The sequence below is a fragment of the Opisthocomus hoazin genome, chromosome 23, assembly GCF_030867145.1.
Source record: "Opisthocomus hoazin isolate bOpiHoa1 chromosome 23, bOpiHoa1.hap1, whole genome shotgun sequence".
Lineage (NCBI taxonomy): Eukaryota > Metazoa > Chordata > Aves > Opisthocomiformes > Opisthocomidae > Opisthocomus > Opisthocomus hoazin.
The window spans coordinates 5,311,600-5,338,206 of NC_134436.1; the positions used below are offsets into that span (position 1 = coordinate 5,311,600).

Consider the following 26,607-nt stretch of genomic DNA (forward strand, 5'->3'; position numbering starts at 1 on the left):
TTACTTTTTATTTTTTATTGAGAATGGAATTGAAAGACAATTTCTGAAGCTTGAAAGTAGTAAATTTCACTTAAATGAAGTTTTCTTCCCATAGATGAGCTTTCCACAATGGTGCAAGATTTTTTTTCTTTAATAGCTTGAAGTGTCAAAACAAAAACTTGTTGCCATTCTCACATTAAGAACAAATTTTTGTCATTAACTTAACTGCATATGCTTTTTGCTACAACATTTAACACATGAACAGACCTATAATGCCTACTGTATTTCACTAAAACAAAAAAGAATACAGTATTTCCATCTACTACTTGTACTGCTTTTAAAAAAGATTAACATTAAAAACAAAGCCACTGTTTTCCTTACATCCATCCTTCCTTCTAAGCTTCCTTCTTTTGTCTGTGGTCTTCTGCCATTTTATCCAGAATTTTCTGTTGAAAGAAAGCAACCATGTTTTGGATATATTTAAGAGTTTCTCACAGTCACAACATCAGTAACAGAAACATAAATCCAGTTTTCAAGATGTAACATCTGTGAGTATTAACTGCAAAGGTCGTAACAAACAAGACTGGCACTTCTCCACATACTGCAGTCGAGCTCCTCTGAAGCACCGCACCATCATTATGTCACCGAACATGCAGCTCGCCACCAGTAAGCACCAAATGTCAACCTCTGCAAGCATTTACCTGGCCCTGCCCTTAACGCCTTCCTAACAGGCTGGCAACCCAACAGAATTACTTTCCATTTTGTCATGGACTTGTGACACTGGTTGTGCCACTCACCTGGTCAGAATTTGCCATCTGTAAAGCCACGAAGAAAACATCTCACCTCCCTAGAGAAGGGTTATTTTGGAAGTTTGAGGAATTTGTTATTACTTCGATGACATTTGGCAGCAGTATCAATTCATCTATTCGTTTACTCTTATTGCTGTCGAAGTGAACAAGACTCCTAGCTAGACAAGTGCCTTGCCACTGCGAAATAAGAGCCGCGTTTCCCTCCCCTCCTTCCCCGATTCTAAAACCACATCAGTGTTACAAAGCCATTCACAAGCAGCTCACTAGTCATTTGTGCCACGGAAACAACAAATCAAATCATGTTTCATTTAAGTAAGTGATAAAGTTAATATATTGGGATTATTTCTCCCACTTCCCCTCTTACACCAGGTCTTTAAGGCCCCATAATCAAGTACCTCAATGGAAAAAACAAACAAACAAAAAAAAAAGCTATGGGTGATGGATGAGGCGGGTTTTTCTTACTACAAGATTCTGCATGGGAACTGATTTTCTGATCTACTCCTTGATAATGTTGTTTGCTTTGTGACGTTTGTTTGTGCCATCTGCCTTCCAGGGCTCTACATTTCTTTTGAGTTCCCTATTATTGCAAGGGAGAAAGCAAACATTCTGAGTCTGAGATGCCACCTTCTTCCTGTGTGTGGAATCCCCAGGGCTTTGCTTGCAGCTCAATAATCAGCTGGTATGAAATCAATTTACATGAACACTGCATTATTATTATAATTTCATCTTGGAATTCCCTTTCTTGAAGGCAATATTTAAAAGCAGCTCACAGTACAGCAGCATTATCATTCATGCCATGCAATCATGTGATACCTAATCCAATTAGAAATTGTAAAACAAGCTCACAAAATCAGAAGTTGCAAATATGGTCTGTTTTTTTTTTTTAATATATAAAAACTTCAGCTTAAGCTCTGTTGACTGGTTAAAAATACTCTCAAAGGGACAACTGAAAGGGATCCAAGTTATCCGTATTTACTTTGCACCACTACCTCTAAGCCTGGCCTTTACTCCAATCAAAATGCCCTCTTTAATCCAAATTTACAAAAAAAATGCTGGAGCCCATCTTTAAAATGTGTATCCTGTGTATTATTTTCAAAAGATGGAAGTTTTGGAGAGATCTAGCTCAAGTTAAAAGTTATAGAATAAGCCAATTTCCACTGCCTGATTTTTTTTTTTTCCCCTCAGTCCAGTCTCGTTCAGATCTATTCCCCAGGAAAGAATCACGCCATTTAAAATGAACAAGTTTTTGCCTTACCTTCAACTTTTGATAATGAGGAAGGCTGCTGCAATGGGTCTTTTTTGCAACATCTTCATTTGTGTAGAACAGGGAACACAATTTGCAATAAAACCCTGTTTTGGGTACCACATAATTCACACCTAGAGAAGTAAACACCACAAAATAAACTAAGAGATCTACTCTACATCATTTCTTTTAATGTCATACGTCATTTCAGCTAAATCTTAAAACCGTAATTCACTTTACATTAAAAGCTGCTTTATCTTTATACGTTCTTGGTTTAGTTTATTCAAGCCGGGGCCTAGTAATAACTAAATATGTGCAGGATTTTTTTTTTTTTATTTAAAACCAACCTTTCAGATTAAGGGTCCATTTTACTGGTTCCTTCAAAAGAACTAAGAACATTCTGTGGTAAGTTTCCAAATTCTGAGTATTTAGTATGAACCTAAACTAATATCACTACTGCGATCTGTGCTATTAATTGAATTTGCGTTGCTAAAATATACTTCTTCCGATTTAATTTCTGCCTAAGGAAAGTGTTATGGAGAACTGTATGAAAGTAAGGGAGAAAAGAAAGAAAATACTAGGGTTAAGGGAGGGATGAAGAAGTGGAGAGGAGTGGGAAGCCCTAACATGAAAGGCTCAGAGGCAATGTGTTGCCAGAAATAAAAGTCAAATGAAATGAGAAATGCTACTGCAATGCACAGAGACATCGCTGAAAAGAAACGGAAACAGCCTTACCGACAGGGACGTTTGGCTGGTATGGTCCAATCCTAAATTCATCCGGAACAAGAGACTTCTCTTGGACATTCTTTGTTTCCTGTTCATCCTGGGTGTCTGTATTTTCATGGGCATTTTTCTCAGTATCCTGCGCTGTTGTGGTATCAACAGCTTCAACAGTGTCAGCCTTTGAATTCTCTTCGGTTTTGGTTCCATTTTCTAACGTCTCATTTTCCTGCTCTGGCTCCTCAATCTTGTCTACCTTGATTTCTGCCAAACTATCATCGTTTTTGCCAGCAGATTTTACTGCCAAACCCTTGCGGAGTTTTTGATGATCCGAGTCTTCTTCATCACCGACCTCATCTAGAGTGACAAAACCTTCCATGCTCCGTGGAAAGCCACCCACGTATCGCTGTTGAGAAAATGTTTTCCGTATGTCAGCTTATTCTTAAATGTTTCCCTCACACCGTCTTAAGTTTCAGAAGAGAAGTATCTTCTCCAAGTTCCCTGGAAAAATGCTCAAATTCTTCCTTCAAAACCCACCTCAGTCATTCAAAATGTTACTCAAGCATGCAGAGGCGTTACAAGCTCTTTTAAAATGTGCTCCACTGTCCCAGAATCAAGTTTTCAATTTCAGATTTTTTTTTTCATCATGAGGGTCCACTGGTTTATCATATCAACATATGATCTCCAACTTGAGAATTTCAGTATCTTTTTGCTCTATTCTTACTTTGAAAGTCCTTCTAACATGAGTATTTTAATTTTTTAGTCAAAGTCATGTTGGAATGCACAAGTTTTGTTTCTATTTGAGACAGTGCCACAAGATGCTCAAATTCATGCCTGCATAACAGGTAAAACCTTACCAGAACACTTCTGTGCCCACTAATAGAACAAAAATTTATTAAAAAACACTTAAGAGCTTTTTCAACCAGTGGAAAGCTTCGCAATTCCGCATTAAAAAAAACAACAAACAAAAAACAATCCAAAAAACACCAACCACCAAAAGCATGGTGTTCTCTTAAAATCCAGCTGCATTAAAAGACAGTGAATCTGTCCAAATTCTGTTTTTTTTTAAACATTCCTGCTGACATGGAGACATCAGCATTCTGCATGCTTAATGGCAACCATGTGTAGCACTGCCACAGCATTAGCTTTACATCTGTGCTCTAAGAATGCAGGTCTTCAAGGAAGCAAGTTTGGGTTTTGAGACAGTTTATCTCAACAGATACCCACATAATAAGAAATAATCACTGCCATTTGCATTGGCAGTACTATCCCAACACCATGTAACTGGCTTCCTGATAAAGGGATCATCCAAAATTCCAAACCACGCACACTTCATTCGTTAAGAATAAGGAACATGCCTTACTCTTTTGCAAAACAAAACTCCACATCAATGAAGTTATTGGAAGTTTGCATGCTACTCTACATAACCAAGTACAATTTAAACGGCAAAAAAAGCAGCTGGTAGGACACAAAACCATGAGAGTGTGGGATCGTCTAATCATCCTTTTCTCAAGAGGAAGTTCACAGCAAGTAGCCCATTACTGAAGACACCCTGAAACTGATTTTTTTTTTTTCCTCTCCAACTGGAAACGGGCCTTGGCTAAGCACAAATGGACTTCCCTACCTTTCTGGCTAAGCACAGAGCATAGAGGTACATACAGTTTTGGCCAGCTCTAGATCAGCCTCCAATCCCAAGTGTAATTTTTTTGGACGTCATTGTTCTGCTCTGTGTGCAGAGTAACTACAGCTAGTCTCCCAAGAAACTGCGACAGGGAAGAAAACAGCTCTTGGCTGGTTAGTATTAACAAGAGCGAAGAGAAAGGCAAGAAAAACCCCAGGAAGTGACATGGGTAGAAGCCCACAAGTTAACAGTTCTGCCAGAATAGAAACAGTGATTTATAACTGATTTCATTTGCAAGTTGCAGCCAATGGGATCTTCCATTTTCTTCACAGAAGCTTTAACACCTGCTTCTCTTCAGACAGGTGTGCCATGCATGTGTTTTAAAGACCCACAGAACAACCTATGCAATTGAATACCATGGTGCACTATTTAAGCCACACTGTTTTCCACACTCAGGTACCTTGCTATACAGTTACCTTTTTAAGCTTTTTCTTTGCTGCTGGATTGGCCACAACATTCCCCTCAGTTTTTACGGTCACATCATCAGCTGTGTCCTTTTTTTCTTCTGTAGTAGTCACATCAGCCAAAGTGGCAACATCTGCATCATCTCCCGCTGAGCTGCCACTTTCTAACAGTGCTGCTGCTTCCTCCTCATCCACTAGCAGCTCATCTTCAGATTCAAGAAGTAAGCTAGGCTCATCTTGGTCTGTCTGCTCACTAGTTTTGGGGCCTGATGGCTCAGCAGCAGCATCCTCTTGTTTCTCCTCCTTCACTTTATCTTCTACATTGCCACTTTCAGGTTTCTGAGTAGCATCTGGTTTAGGCTTCTTATCACTTGGAGAATCTTTGCTGTCTGGAGAGTAAGTTCTCTTTCTGTAAAGAACAAGGAATACTTGCTTGTAAACCTGAAGAGAGCCCAGAAATGACTAAAAAAAGGTAGGTTATATTTTTCTAGACAAGCCTGAAAAAGACTGTGTTTTAGTTGAGAAAATGGAAGGTTGAAGTAAACCTTGAAGGATATCATTCTGTCAAATACGCAAAAGGAGGAACTGTCCTTGCAAGACAGGACAACTGCTTGTGGGTTTAAAGTGCAGGAAGGCAAGGCTAATTAAGGACTGGAAAAGATTTCCTGAGGAGATCGAGGAGGCTCTGAAATCTCTGTCATTAGAGGAAGAGGGTAGGCAGTGTATTAGAAGCAGTTAATCTCAGGGCACAACAATGTGACTGACTTCTTTTGTGTAATTTCTACACTCTAGATAAGGCATTTTCGTATTTCTTTTAAACAACATTATGCTTTAGCAATAGGAATTTACCTAGTTTTATCCTTTTTCAGCAGTTCAACTCCTTTGTTTGGAATCTAAAATACAATTAAAAAAATCTGTAAGTCACAGTAGAGTATTATTTATACAATTGTTGCAGTATTAATTCAGACAGGACAGCATAATCTAGCCAAGCACTTCCAATTTTGTTAACCCACAGGTATTCTTTTACCATGCCCACCTACCAATCAATTAATAAACTGCTATTATGTTAGGACCATACCAACCTAGAAATCCCAGGTCTTTATTCACAGTAATTACCACTTATTCAATACAAAACAAATGGGATATCCTGCTCTAGAAAAATCATATACAATTCCTCTTTTATGCACTGATACAGCGTGGTGCAGGCAATGGCACAAATCAGTACTCTTCTCCCTGTCATTAGCAGGGGGCTATGTGGAAAGCTTTTGAAGACTCACAACACTTTATTTAAGAGTTACTGAATAGTAAATTCCTCTCATATGGTAGTACCATGGAAAACTATTCAACACATTGGTTAAGTATTTGAATTTGCCATGGAGTGTTCATTTTTGGTGATCACATGCAATAGTAAGATTTTTATACTCCACAACAGAAAATTTCTGATTTTACAAGACAGTTCAGATTTCTCCTGCTTTTCTACCTAGTGTCCTAGTCTGATGGAGAAAGTCTTGTAATTGCAAGAGTATTTGCCTGGGGTTACAGTAAAAAAAAAAAAAAAAAAAGGTTATCAGCCAACCCTTCCCTCCTTGATATGAGCTGTAGATACAAAGGTGCAGTTATATCCTAAATTTTGACAAGGCTTATTCTTAGAAATTACATCATACAAGGGTTTGTGTACACAACAAGATCAAAAAGCTTTCTGGTGCTAATAAAGAAATTGTTTGGATGGCATCCAACACAGGCAACACATTCCATCATAATACTTCATAGTTTATGAAACAGTCCCTAATAATATTTTGTCTTTGTTCTGTACACAACAGTATGTGTACAACAAAATGGACAAGCTGACCAGTAGCTGTGAAAAGACAGACAAGAATTAAGGAATTAAATATACAATGTGTAAGTACATAGTTCTGCCACCCAGCTTGATTTTACTCATTGATCATTTTCAGAGGGGGGTGAGAAAAAACAAACCACATTACAGAACATTCTAAATGGAGAAATTTTAATTCAAATCTACACCAATTACTCTAAAATCTGAATTCTGGTGGTTCTGTCGTTTTTGTTTAATCTGAAAGGAAAATCCTTTTACTTTTTTCTAGGCCTCATAACTTCACACTCATGCTAAGTAACTGTGCTTAAGTAGCCAGAAAATACTAAAGCAAATCCTTCAATTTCACAAGTGGCATTGAATTCTCAATAAGCAATAGCTGTCTTCTATTTCACTAGCTTCTTCACTTTACACCTTTAGCTACAATTAAAGACCTAAAACCACTACTTACCCTTAACACCAGTTTCTTGTATTTTTCAGATAAATCCACTTTCACACACCTGCCTTGGAACCAAATCGCTTTGTTGGCACAATGCTCAACCATAGCTAAAGCATCCTCTCTGGTCTCCATCTCAATGAAAGCCTGAAAAGATTAAAACGTACATTAAAAACAACTATGAAATACACAGCACTTTTGCAGGCAAAGCTATTTACCTTAAAACATAGCATTTCCAAATGCTGAAACAAAATCATGAGATTCAGCTAAATCCATTCTCTCCAAACTAGCCATACATTTTAAAACGTATCAAAGTGCTCTATATACTCCAGCTTTTCAATTCAGTAATATCTGTCCCATAGAAAGCTCTGAAATGAAACAACAGGCATTTAAATAATCTGCAAAGAAAAAAGGTCACCACAAAGTAAAATATTATTCCAAATGAAAAGCATATGGACAATGAAACTCGTTTATTTGGTGCTTAAAAGTATCTGGGAATTCCAGGAAAGCTGCGAAACTACTCCAGTATTTGATTTTTCAAGAGAAACCTAACACAGAAAGGCAGCAGATGCTGGTCTGTAAGCTCTGCTTTGTGAGGTGTTCCTACAAGAAACAAGCCTCTGACACACTAAGTTTGCTGAACAAGCTTTAAACACATCTTGTCTACAGTATCACTGGCAGATAGAAGAAAGCTGGTTCTGCATCCAACTTAGACAACAACGGATTTTATTTTTCCAGTGAAGTAAGGTCAGGGAGGACTTCCTAGGGGTCATACAATAGATTCTAGTAATTTCTCATTCCACAAGTGTGGCAGTAGGGGATTCAGGCACTTCTCTCTGGAGAAGTGCTGGAATTTCCTACTTAGCTCAAGGGGGCAACAAACTCCGACAGCAAAGCTGAAAAAAGTTTAGAACTAAATACTTTTAACTCCTGCGTATTTACAGAAATCATGTATATGCACATCCAAAGCATTTTACTATACCAATACAATGCACGGTCTTCAAACTATTTTTTTTTAAAGTTAGAGAGTCACAGCATGACTGTTTTTGTTTAAAGAATGAAAAATAAAGGGTAATTAAAGAAATGTGTAATAGCCGAATAGATTTATTAATGTTTCATAAGCCATGATTTTCCAGCCTTAAAAAAAGTTCCAAGGCTCCTAGAAATCTGCGTAACAAAAAAATTAAGCCTCAATGCTAAATATATCTTCTTCACAGCTGAGGCCTGTTCTTTCTTTTTTTTAAAGCAGCTTACATTACAGTAACATTTCGCAGTAAGCTAGATAGCAAAACACCACCTACACAGTCCTTTAATAATTTCCATAGCTATGCTAGAGTAGAAAGTCTACACATGCACCGATTAAAGGCATGTCATTTCTTCACAGTTAGAAACCTTAGTTTCAAATCTTCACACATGGATGTCCCCACAGTCAGTTACCTGGCTTTTCATTCTCATGAGTATGTAGTTCTTAATTTTTCCATACGGTTCAGCCAGTTTGAGCACTGCGTTGTCAGAGTATCCCGAATGAGGTAAATTGCTGAGGTGAATCACACGACCAAGTTCTGGTTTTGGCGGCTCAGTTTTCTGGTCAGGTTTACCCTCGGGTTTCTAAAGTTAGGAGGAAACGAAATTTTTAAAGTACATACTACATAAAATACACATCGGTGACTGTCCCACGATTAAGTTGATACAGCTGAGAAGTACATAAATTAAGAATAACTTAAACGCAGTGGCCTCATAACACTGACTGCTCCAGATTAAAATTAGGCAGAGTTAAAAAAGCAGAAGTATTTTACCTTTATTCTTTTGTATTTCTGTGACAAGTGGACTCTGACTGGTTTACCGAATACCAGCGCGGGTGTTGTTGAATAGTATTCTACTGCAGCCTGGGCATCCTCAGTGGTCGACATTTCAATAAATGCCTGAAATCACATAAAAACAAATTAAGCACTACTCCTTCAAGAATTAGTATCTTTGTTTAGAATCTCAAGCTCTTCCTTGCTTTCCTGTAAAAACAGCTGCATCAAAAATGAAAACTGCCTTTTGGTTACAGCATTAACTGACCTGCAGCACTTGGCATGAATTTCACATACTTTATTTAGGTGCACAAACAGAACTACTTGGTTTGTTTACATTCCACCTACACTTGGATTCAGAACATTCAACTGCTTTCTGCTTTTTCTCTTCTACAATGGCCTTTTCCACACCTCAAAACACGACACACTGTATAATACAAACTAAGACCAAGTACATTTTCAGAGAATATTAGAACAAGAACAGGATCTGCAAGCACAGTGTATTTTTGAGAACGCTATGAACAAGCAACAAGAAGGATTTTTTAAAAAATATTTCAGATAAAATGCGGTACTACAGCATTTCTGGAAAGAAACATACTGGTAACTCTTCCTTTCACACACATGACCTTGGTGACACATGTCATCTTGCTTGGCAGCTGAGCAAGTCCTTTTATGAGAATGAAGCACAGACAGTAAGCATGCTCAAGACACCAAGCAGTACTGAAGGGCGTAATCTTACCTCATTGATTTTGTTTAGAATCAGATGATTTGTAATTATTCCAAATGGTTCAACAAGCTGAAGCAGCTGGTATCTCAAGTTCTTTCCCCTCTGGAAATCCATGATGTGAACAACTCTGCTTGTTTCCTGTTGAAGACAAAGCACACATAAGCAACATGAAATGAAAATGTGTATCAGCTAACCTAAAAAGAAAGTCTGTCAAGGCTCGGCCTATTTTTTTTTTTGTATCTTCAGTGATCACCAAAATGAGATGCATACAGTAAAGACACAGCACATCCAGGGATCTCCACAGAGGAAAACGCCTGTCGTGCCAGAGTTGACTTTCTATGTGTTCATGCCCCACAGCTTCATCACAAGACAATGTTTAAACAGGGTCTGTACAGTTTTAGAACAAATATTTTTGTTGAGTACTTGGCACAACAAAACCCCAATCATATTCCAAAGCTTCAGTATTTCCACACAAATAAACTCTAAAATCTCACTTTTAAGGACAATCCATTCATTCAAAACAAAACAATCTTATGAAAGCAATCAAAAAGCATATATGCCTAAAATTGTGTTTTTTTAAAAAATAAAACAAATCTTTAATACTAACCACTCTGCCCTTTTGCATGTGTCTCGGTCCTTGCATATTTCCATTTCCAGCTCCTTTAAGAAATTAAAAGAATGAGCAAGCTTAGTTCAACCTGTAAGACTGCTACTAACATGTATCTCAAGAACTTGTAAAGCAACATAAGTCATTTGTAATGCTAAAACAGAATGACATCAAGTTTTAAAAACTAATTACTTCACTACAGTCTGAAAAGGCTGGTAATTTGTTTCTTTCAGAGCTCTTGTAACTTGAGGTCCTCCTTCCTGATCATTCTGTTCAGTTTAACATTAGAGAAAGAGCTGCATTTACTGATGTGCAGAAACAGCAAAGAATAAGTAAAGCCCATTGAAAAAAAATCTCTCCTGTTTTAGAGTAAGATTTGCCATAGCAAAACATCTCTGTACACTAAAGATATGAGATCTCTTTAACTAAGGTACACTTTTTACAACTGAGGTGTTAGGTGTAGGAAAAGACTTCTGGCTTTGTTTCTAAACTAACACGAATTCTACCATCATGCCCATTTTACTAGGAAACATCTGAAAAACAGCCTTTCGGATAGTTTGGCTCAAAGTCAAGTTTTAGATGTTTAGGAAAATTAACAGTATTGTTTTAATTAAGTATGAATATACCTATCATCTAAAAATTCCCTCAAGTGTCTGAAATACTGTGTCAGCATACTTAGGTAAATTAGTTAGTTCTGCTCTTTTAGTCACTTGAACTATTTAAAAGGTAGGAAGTAACAGCTTCAGGCAAGAACCTGATTCTTAACCTGCCTTTCTGTGAAGAGGCTTGCATCATCTATCTTCCCATTTCTCAGCTGCTATTCAAATTAATTTGAAATTAAGGGGGGAAAACACTTAGGACATTGAATTCTTACAAGTTTCACAAAAAAAAACAAATCACCAACATGTAGCTAATCAGAAGAAAGATACAAAAAACTTTTACAAAGGAAAAAGCACAAGTTCAAAACATGTGTTGATTAATACAGTTAAAAAACCAGCCATAATAATGGGGCTGGTAGTTAGCAGGTGGTACACAGGTGGAAGTGTGGCATCGGAGTGCCAGCCTTTGGCCAGGGGGGGACTAAAGCATTTCAGTTCCACTGCTCAGAAAAGCGAGTGTTTTGTTTTGTTGTTCTAAAACACTGGTAACAAAATAAAACAAAAGTAAGAGGGGGAAAAAAAATAATCAAGAACTTAAGTCTTGTAAAAGTAGGTGTCTGTTGATGTTACCTCTTGGCCCAACAGGAGGTCCTCCAAGGTGAAACGGAGGTGGTGGTGGTCCCAGAATTCCTGGTGCAGGGTTTGTGGATTGCTGCAACATGAAGGGATCACCCCTAGAAAGAGAAGAGGAAAACACCTTAATTTTAAACCAAAAAACTGTGCTTTCATTATCAAAAACACCCCTAATTTCTGCAGCGCATCCAAAACAAAGGGAGGTACCCAACCGAAGAAAAGGAGGTGTGTTGTTTCATATAAAATGTTAAGAACATCCTCTGCTTCAATAAAAAATTACAAAAACTTTAAAATTCATTACTACTTACATTCCATGTCCTGAATCACTGTCAGGATTCCATTCTGGGTATCTTAAAAGAAGCAAAAAAAAAGTATGAAAAATACAATTTCCTCTCCCTACACAATAACTTTATACAAGCAGCAATACGCTTACAGGTTAACACACGTAAAACACACAGTAACACTGCCCACTACAGGGCCAGTACAAGAGACATGAGCAGTATCTATTGACAGAACGAAGTGTTGCTCTTAATGAGAAACTTCCTACACCATATGCAACATGTCTGCCAATTTGTAATACAAATTGCACAGTTTGTTTCATAACAAAAATTTAGAAGTTGGTATAAGTGACTAGTAAAAAATTACAACAGATTCTCAACTCTGAAGATCCAGCTCTCTAAAACATCACATATAGATCAGCAGGATTCAAGTTATGAACCGAGATCCCATTTTCATCCTGAAAACGCTCTTTTAAGCTGCATGTTTTTATTGCCTGCAAGGCACAGTACGTTTTCTAAATCTGCTTTGTGCAACATAATTAACCATTATTTAGTTGTACATTGCCCTCATGCCACAAGAATGTTTATTGTACTTCAAATTCATACATTTCAAGCAGCAGCTGACAACGTCGGCTGTGAGTCGCTCCATTGATATGATGGTTCCACTCCTGCAGCAAAGTAAGTAATTAAAAATTAACAGCCACATACGGCAAGCCATTTTTCACAAAATATTGTACAGTGCAGTATCTTCTAAGCTGACGTATTGAAGATACATACATAGAAAACAAAATCTTTTTGTAGTGCTTTAAACAGACACTGAAATTGAACCTACCTCTTAACTCCTAACCTGGGTGAAAAGGTGTCTGACGAAAAACATCTTGCAATCTATTGGCCTGATCCTGCCTCAGAGGTACAAAGCTTACCAGGGGATAACCGCTATGGCATACATACTTATCATTGCTATCCCAACTCTTAAAATTGGATTTTCAGTAAATTTAGAATTTCCTCCACTCTCTCTGCTTCATTCCTCAGGCTTTTAAAGATTAATGTGAGCTAGACACTCCAGTTTTCAGAGCCATAAAGAAGCCAAGAAATTGCAAGGAATTCAGAAAGGAAATACTAAAAGAAATCAAAGTGCATAGCTAGGACAAACTACAAGTATACAGGTGACATATAAAAATATATGACCATTTGAGGGGAATAATCAGGAAAAAAAGATCTAAATCAAGATGGTACAAAGGAGGAATAATGGAACTAAACCAAATCAGCCAGGCAAAACTCCTTCTGGTTCTGGCTTTAACACTAGAAAGGAACGAAGGCTTTCTACTTTTTCTCTGCAGATTATTTTGATGACGAAGGGAGCTATTTATTTCAAGAGGAGAGAAGGCCTAGGGACTCCTCCTTTATTGAAGTACAGAGTGCCTCATCTCCATACCTTACATTCTTACAAGTAACAGCACTAGATTGTGCTATATTCGCATTTGTAAAGTGACCGAACTTCTGAGTTCTCACTGCTGCACACCTGTGGTCCACAGTCTAATTTCGACTCTGCTGCTCTTCAGTAAGCAAAGGGATTGGCAAGCAGAGACACAGCGGGCAAATTAGCTTTAGGCTCACAGAAAAATTAAGGGGAGGGTAATTAACAGATCTTTGTGGGGCAGTTTAACAACTGAAGGTTTTATCTTCTTGGCTACATTTTCCACTGTGAACAAGTATACTGCATTGCCCGACAGTTTTGTATGTCCCTTTCATGTGTACTTCTGCTCAGCACCCACAAATGATTTTTCCTAATCCCTCACCTTTCTCAATTCTTAGTTTCTGCCACACTATAGCCATCCTTCTGGACACAATGAGACACTCCTGAGGCTTACTGTAGTGCTTCCATATGCTAAATGCCTACCTTGCACTTTCCACAAAGGAGAAAAACCTGGATTTAAAGTCTCCATAAACTACTGTCGTTAAGCTACACTACTGTATTACTCCATGATACGCAGAATATAACGTGCAGCAAGATGAAACCTTCATTCATTTTATCAAGAAGAGGTAAAATGAGAGCACCACTTTTTCTTGTAAACTGCACAAAATGTAGGCTCTGCAACTAATAAATTAATAAATATGCTGGCAATTAGGATGAAAAACCCATCAAAAACCATGAGGAAACCCACCTATGAAACATCCAATACTTACAAAGACAGTTTCCCTGGTTTAAAACTTCCTAACAAGTTTTAGTACTGTACTACAGAAAACAGTCCTTTAAAAAAATAAAAAAGCCTCTAAATTTGGGTGCACAATCTGTAAAGCCTCAGTGACTGATTCTGCTAGATATAACATGCTTGGAAGCTGTCTTAACATGTCATTTAAAATCATTATAAGTGAAGTAGAAGTTATCTACAAACTAGAGCCAGGGTTTGGGAGATCTTATTAGACTTGAAATGCTTTTAAATTGGCAAAAAAGGGAGATCTGACATGACATATAATTTAGGATTTTTTTTCCCCTAGGGAAAGTTTGCAGAACAACAATGACTCATCTACATTATTAATTTTTTATTCAATACAATTCCTAATCTGGACCTCCCGTTACTCCCTGTCTCTACCTATTCTGAAGCATTACTCCTCTTAGGTTTCAGGGCACTGGATGTTTACAGACACTAATTAAGATGAACACCCAAAGTTAAGCTGCTAGAGAAAGTCTGAACCAAGTTTCTTTAAACTCAGATTACCTTTTTCCTCAACTGATGCAAGCAAGAGGACAGACTGTTCTTCAGAAAATTAGGCCAAACTTAAGCGCCTAATTTTAGACAGCCCTCCATTAGGGACCCAGCCACGTTTTTCCCTTGAGATGTATCACCATTTCCAGTGTTTAACCTCCAAAATCATCTGCTCATGTTTTATCAGCCTTTTTTCTCTGGAAGGGAAAACAATCCCTCCACATCTAACACCTCATTTCTTGATAAAGGGATCAGGATTGACAAAGTGCCTAAAAAAACTGGGGCACAATTTACCTCACAATTAGACAGAAAACAACCTGGGTTTTAAAATACATACACATCAAATTAAAGAAGCAAATAAGAATATCACTAAAAAACAGAGAACTAGTGTACCAGGTAAAGTTACACTAAGGGTGTCTAACCCTCGGGTTTAAAATACACACTGATCTATCACATGCTTTTTAAAAGAACTGCCTAAGATATTTTTATTTGGAGGTGGGGAAAAAGAGATTTTGATACTGCAGTAATAAAGTTTATGTTGTCCCAGCTAAGAAAAGCATTCCCTTTCTGCTTTCCATAAATCTTGGTTCACATCAGATTACTTTAGAAGTTAAGTTCTACTTGATTCAATTTTGTGGGAGACACAAAATAAGAAATTTTTTAACTGTTAAGTATGCAAAGCAGAGGAAAAAAAGGAGAGAAAGAGAAGAATTCTTGCAGTGCCACGACCTCTGAAATTAGAAACAAAGCCCAAATTTGGGTTGTAAGAAACAGATGATCCAATCTCAACTATTTTTGGTGTACTAGCAGTTTAAGTCAAAGTATATTCCTAAAAAAAGATGGGTTTACATGTTACAGAAGCAGCCAGCCACTTCAGTTATGCTGTCAAATGAATTTGGTATTTCTCATACCTGGAAAGATACTTCATGTTGGATATCCTTTCAACAGATCTGCACACCAACGCAAACTAAGAACCATGAGGCTTTAAAACAAAGTGCTAAAAAGAACCCTACTTACAGGATTACCGGTTGCCATCTTCAAGGGCCTCAGAAGTTTACGTTTTCAATCTAACCAAATGAAGTCCTTTTACAGAACTGAGCATGGCATCTAAACTGTTAACACTTCAAACCTTTTATGAAAATAAACGTCAAATATAGGAGGCAAGAAACCCGGATTACTGCGATTATTGTATATAAAAAGTAATTAAAGCAACACAAGTTCATAAACTGTCAGATCAGCTGGAGTCGTACAGCATGTGCTCTAAAACTGGTTTGATCGTTTCCTTGCAGGGAGAGAGTAATTCTCGTGTTTCAAAAAGATCAGATGTACAGAAGCAGCACTTTGAGAGGTAACTGTAAAGAAATGGTTAGTAACAGCAATTCCACATTGCATCAATTTTACAGTAATAGCATGTATTATATTTTCAATTGAAGGCCTTCAAGATATTAGCCACTAATTGTGACAAGAGGGGCACTGTATTAGCCAATTAGCCAATTAAATTGCCTAGTATACTGAAAATCAGCAAGATGAGTAAAATTGGAAAAGCTGAAAGTGAGAAGGCTCTGAAAATAACGGCTGAGTAAACAGGCCAGTCTGAGTAACCTGCTGTCTTGGCAGAGAGTCGAACTACTCATGACAACACTAAGAGGGAAGTCTCAGCATAACCGAATACACCCGAAGATCCACTCTACTGGCGAGCCAAGTAAAGAACACTACTAGGAACGCAGAGCAGGATACTGCAACAGCAGACTGATTGCTCGGAGAGTCTACAGGGATAGATGCAACATGTGACAATAAAAAGTGAGTCTGAAGTGTCTAAGAAAGTTGTGAAAAAAGGAGAAAAATGACGACAAATTTCAGCCATAGTATGAGATAGAGTGTTAAAGTGAAATTAAAAAGGCAAGAATGAGCTAATCTAAAACGTGGTTTTTTACTTTTGCAAATAAGTTCCAGGGCTCTACATTAACTCTTTCCCTTTGGACAGGGAAAAAGCAGAGCTGTGCAAGAATGCATCTTAACTACACATAAATCAGCAATCAAGACAGATGTGGAGGAGAGCTGAAACTAGCTTCCTGAACAGCACAGTAGACACACTGCAAAACCCCCCCAAACCAACAAAAAATAAAAAACCCACCCAAAAACTGCTTGAATGCCAGATGTTTGTGGTTAAGAGAACATGTAGATGTAAAATATAAATAAGATATCCCAGTGGATGATAGCTGTTTGACCTGAAGTTAGGCAATCTGGGCAAACAATACACATTAATGTAAAGCCCTGGTTTACAATGTTTTGTTAACAATCACCTTGTAAATAAACCAAGTGCCCTTTTTACTCTCAAACCAACTTTCAGATCATTTCAAAAGCAACCAGGCTATAGAAATAATTAAAGAAATAGGTAAAAACAGAACAGATACTACAACGTAAAGGAAAAATAGAAGTATCTGGTGCGTAACTCACCTTATTAGAATGAACTGGCATATCACATATAGAGCACAGATGGGGATAACCCTTCGGTAAGAATCCATGGAAGTCTTCAATATTGCTATTTGGAGGAGCACCTCTCTTTTTCTCAAAGAGAGATCTCTCGGGTCCAGGACCACGACCCATTCTGTCATACTCACTGTCAAATTTATGATAGTTATGCGAAGTCTCACCATAAAAAGATTCATCCCTACACCTTTCTCCATCTCTTAATCTGTCATCTTCATAATCCATTCTGTCATAATAACCAGATTCTTGAGAACGACTTCCATGGTCGTAGTCAACCACTGGGTTGAGACTAGGACCACGATCATCAAAGCTATCTCTTCTAAAATGCCTTTTTTCTTCCCAATCATCCCTAGGTACTCTGTACGGTGGTTCCCGTGTGGATGATCTGCCATCTCTACCATAACCTTCTTCAGCTCTCCTCCTTTTAAGTTGTAGAAGAATCTGAGGCAAGTTTTCAGGAGTAATCTTGTCCTCGGGATAGCGACTCAGTTCATCTAAGTCTCTAGCAGACAGACCAAAGCTGGCCAAAATGTTAGTGGCCTGGTCTGCATCTCCACGGTGCTGAGAAGACAAAGGGAGCGGACCTCTACTTCCAATGTTAAATATAGACTGCAAATTATGGGAAGAGGTACTACCAGAAGACAGTGCACTATGAGATCCTTGTTGGTTCAATGAAGAACTCATTCCAAGATTCATTAAGCTAGCAAGGCGTGCAGTACCCTGGTTCATCCTTCCAAGAGATGCTGGCATATTTAAAGACTGGGTAGCAGCAGCAAGAAGGCCTATTCCTGCAGAGAGGTCACGCCCATGACCTTGTGAATCCCTACTCAGAGATGACTGCTGGAATGACTTGGACATTGTAGAACTATAGCTTGTCTACTTTATAGATAAAAAAAATTCCTTTTTTTTTTTTTTTTTAAGATGGCTGAAAAGAGAGCTCACACTAGAAAGCTAGGCAAACTTCACTTCAAAAAACGGTAACGCCAAGAAAGAGGATCAATAATGACTGCAGATCTTCTTCAAGCTGAGAAACACCAGACAATTCTGTAGAAAAACAAGCAGTTTTAGTCATAAATCCCTTTAAACAGATGCAGTTTTAAACTTATGCATCATGTTGATCTAAAAAACATTAAAGATCTCAATCTTACAAGGCTTTTATTACACAGCTTAACAGATTCAAGAGGTACCCAGAACCTACATATATTATTTTAGATAAAAATACAGTAGCGTTTCCTACACATACTCCTCTTCCACAAAAAGCTACTTTCATACCGAAGACAAGTGAATTTCAGAAGTTTGGGATGTCTGAAAGCATCTAAAGTTTACTAGCATATAAGCCTTGATCTCTGGTTAATGGTTTTGTTTATACCCTACATTACTGTATTGTGTCTATGAGAAGACCACAAAAAAATTAAGCCCATAGAATCCGAGATGAATTTGGCATATAACACATATTTGAAAACGAAACCTATACCATCATAGAATAGGACGAAAGGAAGTTAAAAGTAACTGAAGTCTGGGCAAAAAGTTTCTGTTGTAAGATCTGGTAAACAAGACCAAACATAATATTCAATCTTTACGCAGTAAAATTCAAATTAACGATGTGAAGACAGATGTGAACAAGAAAAATAAAGTTTTAAATTTTGCAGGAAGTAAACAAGATCTCTTGCTCAAATTGCAGTTATACTGATAACAGCACTTAGGAAGTGATTCTTTACTCTGCCACACTGCAGCTGTGACATCAGCCTGTACTCGCAGACCTCAAGCTAAACACGGTCAGGCTTAGCACTGGGATGGGAGACCCAAGGAGAACCCTACCCCTGCAGAAAGACACTGGGTGAGTCAGGAGATGGCACTGTGCGCCCAGCCAGCCCTGCACGGCAGCCGTGTCCATGCCTCTTACCAGCAAACTGCTGCTTCCTTGGTTCAGGTCTGACACCATGACCACATGTGGTAGTTAAAGATCCTGAAACAATACTCACAGGAGACAGGTATCTGCCCCGTGTCCCACTAAAATACCAACCTAGTATTTAAGCATTTGGCTCAACTGCATTTAGTTGAAGTTTTAACTAAACAGTGTATCAATATCCACAGCATATTTTATAGTGCAATGGATATATTTCCTAAAATGTTCTTTTTTTTTTTTTAAAGTGCAAAGCAGAAGTAAACTGTAAAACTTCTCCCCACACTCTTTCAGCCTTGGGATACAAACACAAAATTTAAAGCAATTCAACACACATGAAAACATTCTACCAGGAATACATTGTTCTTGGGTCCCTAATGCAGTAAAGCCCTTCCAAATCTCTGCAGAGCAGTTCTGCTTCTCCAGCACTGCCACCCAGATGCACATAAAACACAAAATAACTGGAAAAAGAAACAGGCACAAATTGCACAGCTCCAAATGAAATCAACTTCTAAGAGAACAGGTACATTTGGGAAGGAATGGAAAGGACAAAATGAAAGCAAGGATTTTTCCTTGAAGAGAGCAGTTCTGCAGAAGGCAATTTCTCTTGTACTCGAAACAGAAGAAAAAAGGTCAAGGTTATGTGCGTGTCTCTATCCCAGCGCCTACTCAACCCAGAGCCCTGTTCCAATAGCGCAAAAGATTTTTTCTGTTTGAAGTTGAAAAGCACTTGGGATTTCTCAGTAGCAGCGTGTTACAAAATTATGCATTTATGTAGAAAAATAATGGCATCTGTGAGAGATACGTAAAGCACACAAACCCCACACAACTCCATCCTTGAAAAGTAACTGCTTTACACAGTTTGCTATTCTATCAGTACATCTAAACTCATATTTCAGCTATACTTCTAAGATACACATACGTTGGAGTCACTTCACGTAAACTGAATTGTGTAACATTTAGTTAAGAGATGAGAAACGTGGGGATGAAAATAAGTTTTAAAGTATCTGAGGCAGAAGACAGAAAAGCACTGCAGAAAGCTTCAGAGGACAACAGTAAACCAAGAATATCGGGAGAGCAGATGAGGCAAATTCTAAGTCAGACATCCAGGACAAACTGACCACACTAAGAACACCTGAATAGAAAGCATTTAAGAAATATATTGCAAAAACCAAGACTCTTGAGTTCAAACAGGAGAGAAACACTAATATTCACCTGGATACCATGTTTTATCTTAGATACACTCAGTAATCTTTAAAGTACTTTATGACAATTGTACAAATTAATCCTTTCTCTTTCCATTTTTACACATAAATTTCCTTCTAGTTCATTCACACGCTCACAGAATGGTTTGAAACTGAACTTACTAGGTTCTTCATAAAATGAGATATTCCAGAGGGCTTTACAAAGCTGACCCCAACAGTGATTCAGCCATGTGGTCAGAAAAGGCTCGGTGAGTCCTGCTGTTAGTGCAAGGCCCTGCACTATTCAAGTTCTCACTAAATCAGGAAAGTTCTCCACTCTTCAAAAACTCCCTCTCCCTTTTAACAGATGCTCACTAACCCTCCTGTCACAATTTTCAATTGGCAGTTCATTGTCTGCTGCTCTGGAGAGATTAGCAGAGAACAAAACCCATCACATCCCAGCCTGGCACGGACCTGGGCTGCAGAGAACGTGATTACACACGGTGCTTTGACCCCACATACACAGGGAGGTTTTACGTAACCACACTGTGCTGCTTCAAACGCCCATAGAAGAAAGAAGCAAAGAGAAAAATAAAAACAGGGAAGATGGGGGGGGGGGGGGGAAATGAGACAAAGAAACAAAGAGAGACAATCATATGAAAAAGCATGAAGGGGGAGAGCAAGACAACTGTATGATGAAAACAGAATATAACATTGGCAGCTGGTGTGCTAGACAGTAAACTGCCCTACACCTAAATAGGTATTCGAGTGGAGTCTTTTAAAAAAAGTCTGCGTTACCCTAAAAAAAAAAATCACTATTTATCACTGTCATCTTGAATTGTTGTACTCTACTCCATGCCATCCCCATTCTTTAAGATCAGATGAAAACAACAACAAATCAAGGTAGAGGAACAGCTCTAAAAATCATACCACAGAATGTTTAACTTCCACATGGTCAGGTTTAGTACGTGATTCTAAGACAGCAATTCTTGCGTTGATCACTTCTGAAAGATTTCATATCAGTATCTGAGAGACAGGTTCCAACGGACCAATGCCAGCTTTTAAGCGAGTGTGCCATCAACTGAGTCACAGCAACAAGATGAGCATAACTGAACAAAGCTGTCTAAAGATCCAGACATGATTTAGCTGAGTTGAAAGTGTTATGCTAATTATTCTTCATGTAATTTCAGCTATACTGGGAACAGACAGGCTTTCAGATATACATTTTTAAGATCTGTGGACAGAAATTTGGCCATATTAAGATTTGAAAATATATAATATAAAGCAATCTTGAAACAAGTTGAAAGTCAAATGTTACTAGATTTCCAGACAAATGTGGACAATGAAAAAAAAAATTTTATATCTACAAGTTGGAAAAGAGTTTACTGTAAGGGCAGATCACAAAAATAAGAAATCTGAATCCTACAGAATGCACTGCTACCAAATAAAGGCCAAAATGAGGCTGACTTTCAAACAAAATAGAAGCTTTTTCTTTTCATGTAAAACTGATTATAAACTCTGTTCAATAAAACTTACAAAACTCTTGCTGCACATATATATTAATTTCGTTCCTGAAAACAGTTTAATTTAGTGAATTCTTGGGATATGTTGATCATGATGAACACAATAACCTTAGATTACCTAGCACCTTTTATGGAACATCAGTAGGCTGAAAATAATTCCCTAGCTCCCTATAACTTCTACCACTCTCAGGGTTCTTTAACCTGTGCGTACATATTACAGCTTTAATATTAATCCTGTTCTTAGAACAACTCATCTTTTATCCATTCCTCTTCCACTATTTATAGAAAAGCCTCAAAAATGAAAAATAACTGTTTTCACTTTCTAGTCAGTTTCACTTTCAATTCAAAAACAAAATTACTCAAAATACATTGAATTTAACCAAATGAACTCAAATTCTGGTAAAAACATTAAATAATCTGCAAGCTGAAAAACACACCCTCAGTTTGCAGCAACACAAGGCTTTTGAAGATTGTACACCCTTGGGGGAAAAAAGTCTCAAAGAAATTTCACATTCATAATCCTTGCTCTTTGGATAAAGACGTATTTTTCTTCTCCTCCCTTATGTGTGACACTCAGTGCAGTAATCCCTTTTGCAGCAATCTATTCTGTGATGGTAGAATTCATATGCTTCTTGGCAAAACTGTCTCCAACACATCGTGGCAAAAAAAGGCCACTGACAGAAGAGATCTGGACGTCCAAGTGACAAATTTAGACAGACAGCACCCCGTGTTGCTCTGAAGTAATTGTAGTAAAAACAAGAACTCGCAAGGAAGTTAGAAGCAGGTCTTATCTACCTACTGAATGACCAAGCGTAACACCTTTGAAATCTACGGGATTACTTCAGTTTGGGCAATACAGAAAAGGCCACCATCTTTCCAAAGGCAAAGGAGGAATTGTCCAGCAGCCTTAGATAGAGAAAATGCAGATTATCACTCATTTCATGTACCAGTATTGAGAGTAGTTATTTTATATTGCTGTTTCACATGCAAGAAAACAACTCATCTTGTTCAACTGATCTTCAGAGCTCATGACCTCAAAAATTTAAGCAGCACCTGTCACGCTGGATGCAAGAGCTTTTTTGTGTGCAGATTATAGACAATCTGCTTCAGGTCCCGCAGAACAAGTAGAAGAGTTTCACTTCTTAGGATTACGCTCAGCTTCATCTCAGTGCCTTGCTTGATCAGAGAAGCACATAATAATCTGAGATCTGAAGTTACTGTAACAGAGGATCGCTTCAGAACAGAGAATATTACATACAAAAGACTTACTTATAAACAGGGAATTAAAATGACTGGTTTAGCAACCAAGAATCTTAGAAGAATTTAACACAGTTTTCCACATTTGAATGCAGAAAAGAGCACTGTTAAAGTAAGACACCAATTTCCTATTTCTGCTCTTCATATAATTTAATAAATTCAAGTATCCCTCTTCTCGTAAGAAGTGCATGGGAAAAAGTGCATTTATTCGTTTACAGGAACAGAGTAAAAAAAAAGAAAAAAAAAAGAGTCCAAAGAACAGTACAGAAAGAGGAGGCAAAAAATGGATATTTTTAGAACAGGAAAACAGGAACAGCCAGGAGCATACAGAGTAACTGCCGTCACGTGCACTGACTGCTCCATGAACACGATTACCTCTGTGGCATCCATGCACTCCTTCCTACTACTTTTAAGTCCGCTCTTTGCTACTACCTTCAGAGCCCCAACTCTACAATAAGATGTATGCACACAGGTTCTGGCACGTGCACAAAGCTCCATGAAGCCATTAAGACTTGGCTTAACATAGGGGGTCTGCCAAAAACCGAGTAATTGCAGAACGATGTAGGATCATACCCTGGAAGCTCTGGTAAGGCTGATGGTTCATGCACTTGGCAAAGCGAGGAGACTACCACTACTCACACGCATCAGTTTTGGGGACGAGTAATCTAACAGGCACCAAAACTTTGACAAACATGACAAAACAGACTATAATTATTTCTAAAAAATAAATAGGTCATACATAAAGTGATCCAAAGACAGACCATATCAGAGAGTTAATCAGTGTAACACAGAACCAATTTCTTTTTTTTTTTTTTTTTTTAAAAACAATCCAAAACAGAACACCTCTGTATTCTGACCTGGTAAGTGATCAAAAAGCTTTCTGACTAATCGGTCAATGCAAGCCTGTCTCCAGGCATTTCCACAGCTGGGATAAAATTGCATTCTTTCCCAGCTGAAATCTTACATGAGGTTGTTGAGATGTATTCTTGCTGCAGAGAAGAATCAAGGGACTGTCTGACTGCTTTAGTGCTCAAAATAAAAACTCTCATTTAAGTTACGACTACACAACATGGTATTTAAACACTCACAAACTAAATTAGTTCAGAAATATTGTGAGGTATTTGCCTTTTGTTTATTTTTCAAGACCTGTTGAGTTAGAGCACTGAGGAAGAACGCAAGCAGCATAGAGGCTACAAAAATACATTCATAAATTAACAAATAAACTGAATGGAAATAGTTTATTTGCGGCTTCGCTTACAACAGCTTCTCCCTCAGATTTGCTGAGCTACCCAGAACACTGTCAAGTATCAGACCACCAAATATCTTTGCATTCACCAGAAGTCTCAGCAGAGATGCGTACAAGTCACAGAAGGGCAGCAGACAATACTTCTTTATTTCCCACCAAACTAATCAGCATTTTTATTTAAGTGCAGTCCTGAATAAGCCAGGTGGCAATCATATTTCAGCTGTATGGATCACTACATTAAGGATCCACAACACAGTTTGGTTTTGTTCAGCACTTGGTTTTTAGTTTTTACCTCTAGGAACAAGTATATTCACATTTTAAGGATGCATTTAGGAATTTCGCTCTGTTATTCTTCCCATCATTTAGTGCTGGGATGCACGTAACCCCTAGATACGTGCAAAACACTGAAAACTGAAGTTTTCAATGCACAGTAACTTCAAACAGGTTCCCTAAAACAAACACACAAAATGGCTCGTGACACTGCAAGCCTCGCCAGAATCATTAGGAAGCGATGAAAATTCTTGAATTTGTTGTTCAGATTTCATCTCCTTACCTAGAGCACAATGTAAACGTATGGATATTGTATCAGTAACCACTGAACAAACACATGTACAAGGCTCAAGTGCCAGTACTCTCACTCAAACGTGATTATTCCATGTAATTCAGTGATGAATCATTATGTTCCTGTTTTGATAAAATTCAATACATAATTTCACTAATTTCTCGGTATACAATAAAAACATTAATATATGTTCCAGTACATTTTGAAAAAAAATTACATTATTTTCATATATTAAAGTTTTTAATATATTAACATGTTTCAAAATTCGCAAAGATTAAACCACTGGATCGACAGATTCTTTCTAAAGAAGTATCGGAAAATGCTCCCTTTTCCTCTTTTGAGGCACAAAAACTACACAGACTGCTCTGAGAGACTTACGCTTTCAACAAGAGTCTCTCCCTGCTTATCATACTCTAAGAAGTCAGGACCACCTACTCCACTGACAGTTCAAAAAGCCTGAAGAACTTAAGGCCAACTAAAAAGAATAAAGACTATTCAATTGCTTAAAACAGTATCAGATACTTTTTCCCCCAAAGGCATGCTTCGTGGAAACAAAAAAAGCTGCACGTTTAGAAGAGGGATTTTTCAGCTTTCTTCCTACAGCATAAACGCTTCATTTATCAGAACACAGCAGTTCCTCAGGTTCCCAGAAAGTTCTTTGTAACTTCTGCTTATTTTCAGCACAGGTGAACTTTATATCCCATTACTTTGACTCTGGAAACTAAATACATACATAAAAAAAAAAAAATCGAACATTATTAATGCGCCACAGGAGGGGGGCAAAAAAAAAAACACCCTCCCTGCAGCACGATTTGCAACCACAGCCTAAATTATATGAAAGTGAAACTGAGCAGAAAGGGGAGTCAAACGGATGCTCTCACTGTCGGTATTCTTAATGCTCAATTCATTAATTCTTCATGCCAGACAAACATCAAACCCAGCAGTTTTTGAGCCTAATGGCCTTCAGAAGGCACGCAAGTTACTGACACGGGCTTTTGCTTCCGAGTGGGTGTTTCTGGGGGCCTGGGAGGCAAAACGCCCACCCCGAGGCCTCCACTGGAAGCAGCGGCGCTAGCGGGGCGCTCCGATAAAGCTTCGGTCACAGGGCGAAGCGTGGCTGTCGCTGGGGTCACCCCATTTTAGGTGCGAAGCCCCCCTCTCCCCGCCCTCAGCAAGCGCCGGGGCGACCGGGGAAGGAAGGGAGGGGGCGCCCGGCCCGCCCCGGCCCCGCAGTGCGGCCCCGCAGCAGCCACAGGCAGTGCCCCCCACCCGCGGCGCAGCAGGAGGCCGGGCCGGCCCGCGGGGCTTTGTTCGGGACGGGCGGAGGCGGCGCGGCCTGCCCGCAGTACCGCCAGGCGGCGGGCGGGGGCGCCGGGGGCGGGCGGCCCGCGGGGCAGGCGGCGGGGCCGCGCACCGGCCGGGCCGGGCGCGCCGCTCCCGCATGCGCGCTGCTGCCGCCCGCCAGGCCCGCCTCCCCCCCCCACCCCGTTCCTCACGGACGCCCCCTCCCCCCTCGCGGAGCGGCGGCCGCCGACGCCGGTGCCCAACATGGCGGCGGGCCTGAGGCGGCCGCAGCGCCGCTCCTACCTGCGGGCCTGGGGGGGTGCGCGGCGGCGCGTCCCGTTCGCTGTCGCAGCAGCGGCGGGGGAGGAGAGGGACCCAGGGAGGGACCGAGGGAGGGAGGGAGGCGGCTGCGCGAGCCCCGCGCACGTCCCGCCGCGCTCGCGAGAGCACGCCCGCCCGCTGCCCGCCCGCTCACGTGCCCGGCGGCGGCCGCCCCCGCTCCGCTCCGCTCGCGCCGCTCCGCTCGCCGCCGCGCGCTGCCACCGGCCCCCGCCCCGCCCTCCGTGTGTGGATGTGGCCGGGGGGGGGGGGGGGGAGGCGCCGCAGGGCCCGGTCTCGCGAGAGGGGCAGCCGCTCACCCTGCTCTCGCGAGAGTCCTGCCGCGCCGCGCGGCGCCGGCCCGCCGCCCGCCCCCCGCTCATTGTCCG

At 39.5% G+C, this 26,607-nt stretch overlaps 1 protein-coding gene across 4 annotated transcripts; it reads right to left on the reverse strand.

The window, feature by feature from the left end:
* MATR3 (matrin 3) lies at positions 1-26,607 on the reverse strand. 4 transcript variants are annotated; one of them, XM_075442206.1, is made up of 15 exons: positions 26,380-26,437; positions 16,909-17,985; positions 12,350-12,411; positions 11,774-11,815; positions 11,463-11,566; positions 10,234-10,286; positions 9,639-9,764; positions 8,900-9,025; positions 8,541-8,711; positions 7,119-7,250; positions 5,686-5,729; positions 4,849-5,245; positions 2,767-3,157; positions 2,044-2,165; positions 1-425 (listed from the first exon to the last, which is right to left on the reverse strand). In XM_075442206.1, exons 2-15 carry the CDS (start codon positions 17,797-17,799, stop codon positions 375-377), a joined length of 2,712 nt encoding a protein of 903 aa, XP_075298321.1. In that variant the 5' UTR covers positions 17,800-17,985; positions 26,380-26,437; the 3' UTR covers positions 1-374. The 4 variants fall into 4 exon arrangements, with proteins under 4 accessions (XP_075298321.1, XP_075298320.1, XP_075298323.1 ...); XM_075442205.1 differs by lacking the exon at positions 26,380-26,437 and adding an exon at positions 26,204-26,294; XM_075442208.1 differs by lacking the exons at positions 16,909-17,985; positions 26,380-26,437 and adding an exon at positions 26,539-26,607.

What these genes read in the sequence shown, in the direction of transcription:
- MATR3 (XM_075442206.1), bottom strand. Translation starts at nt 17,799, where the DNA reads ATGTCCAAGTCATTCCAGCAGTCATCTCTGAGTAGGGATTCACAAGGT. An exon ending in TGCCAGTTCATTCTAATAAG is followed by an intron (nt 12,412 to 16,908) that starts GTGAGTTACGCA and finishes ACTTTGCTGCAG; the next exon opens with GAGTGGAACCATCATATCAA. An exon ending in ACCTCCTGTTGGGCCAAGAG is followed by an intron (nt 10,287 to 11,462) that starts GTAACATCAACA and finishes AATTTCTTAAAG; the next exon opens with GAGCTGGAAATGGAAATATG.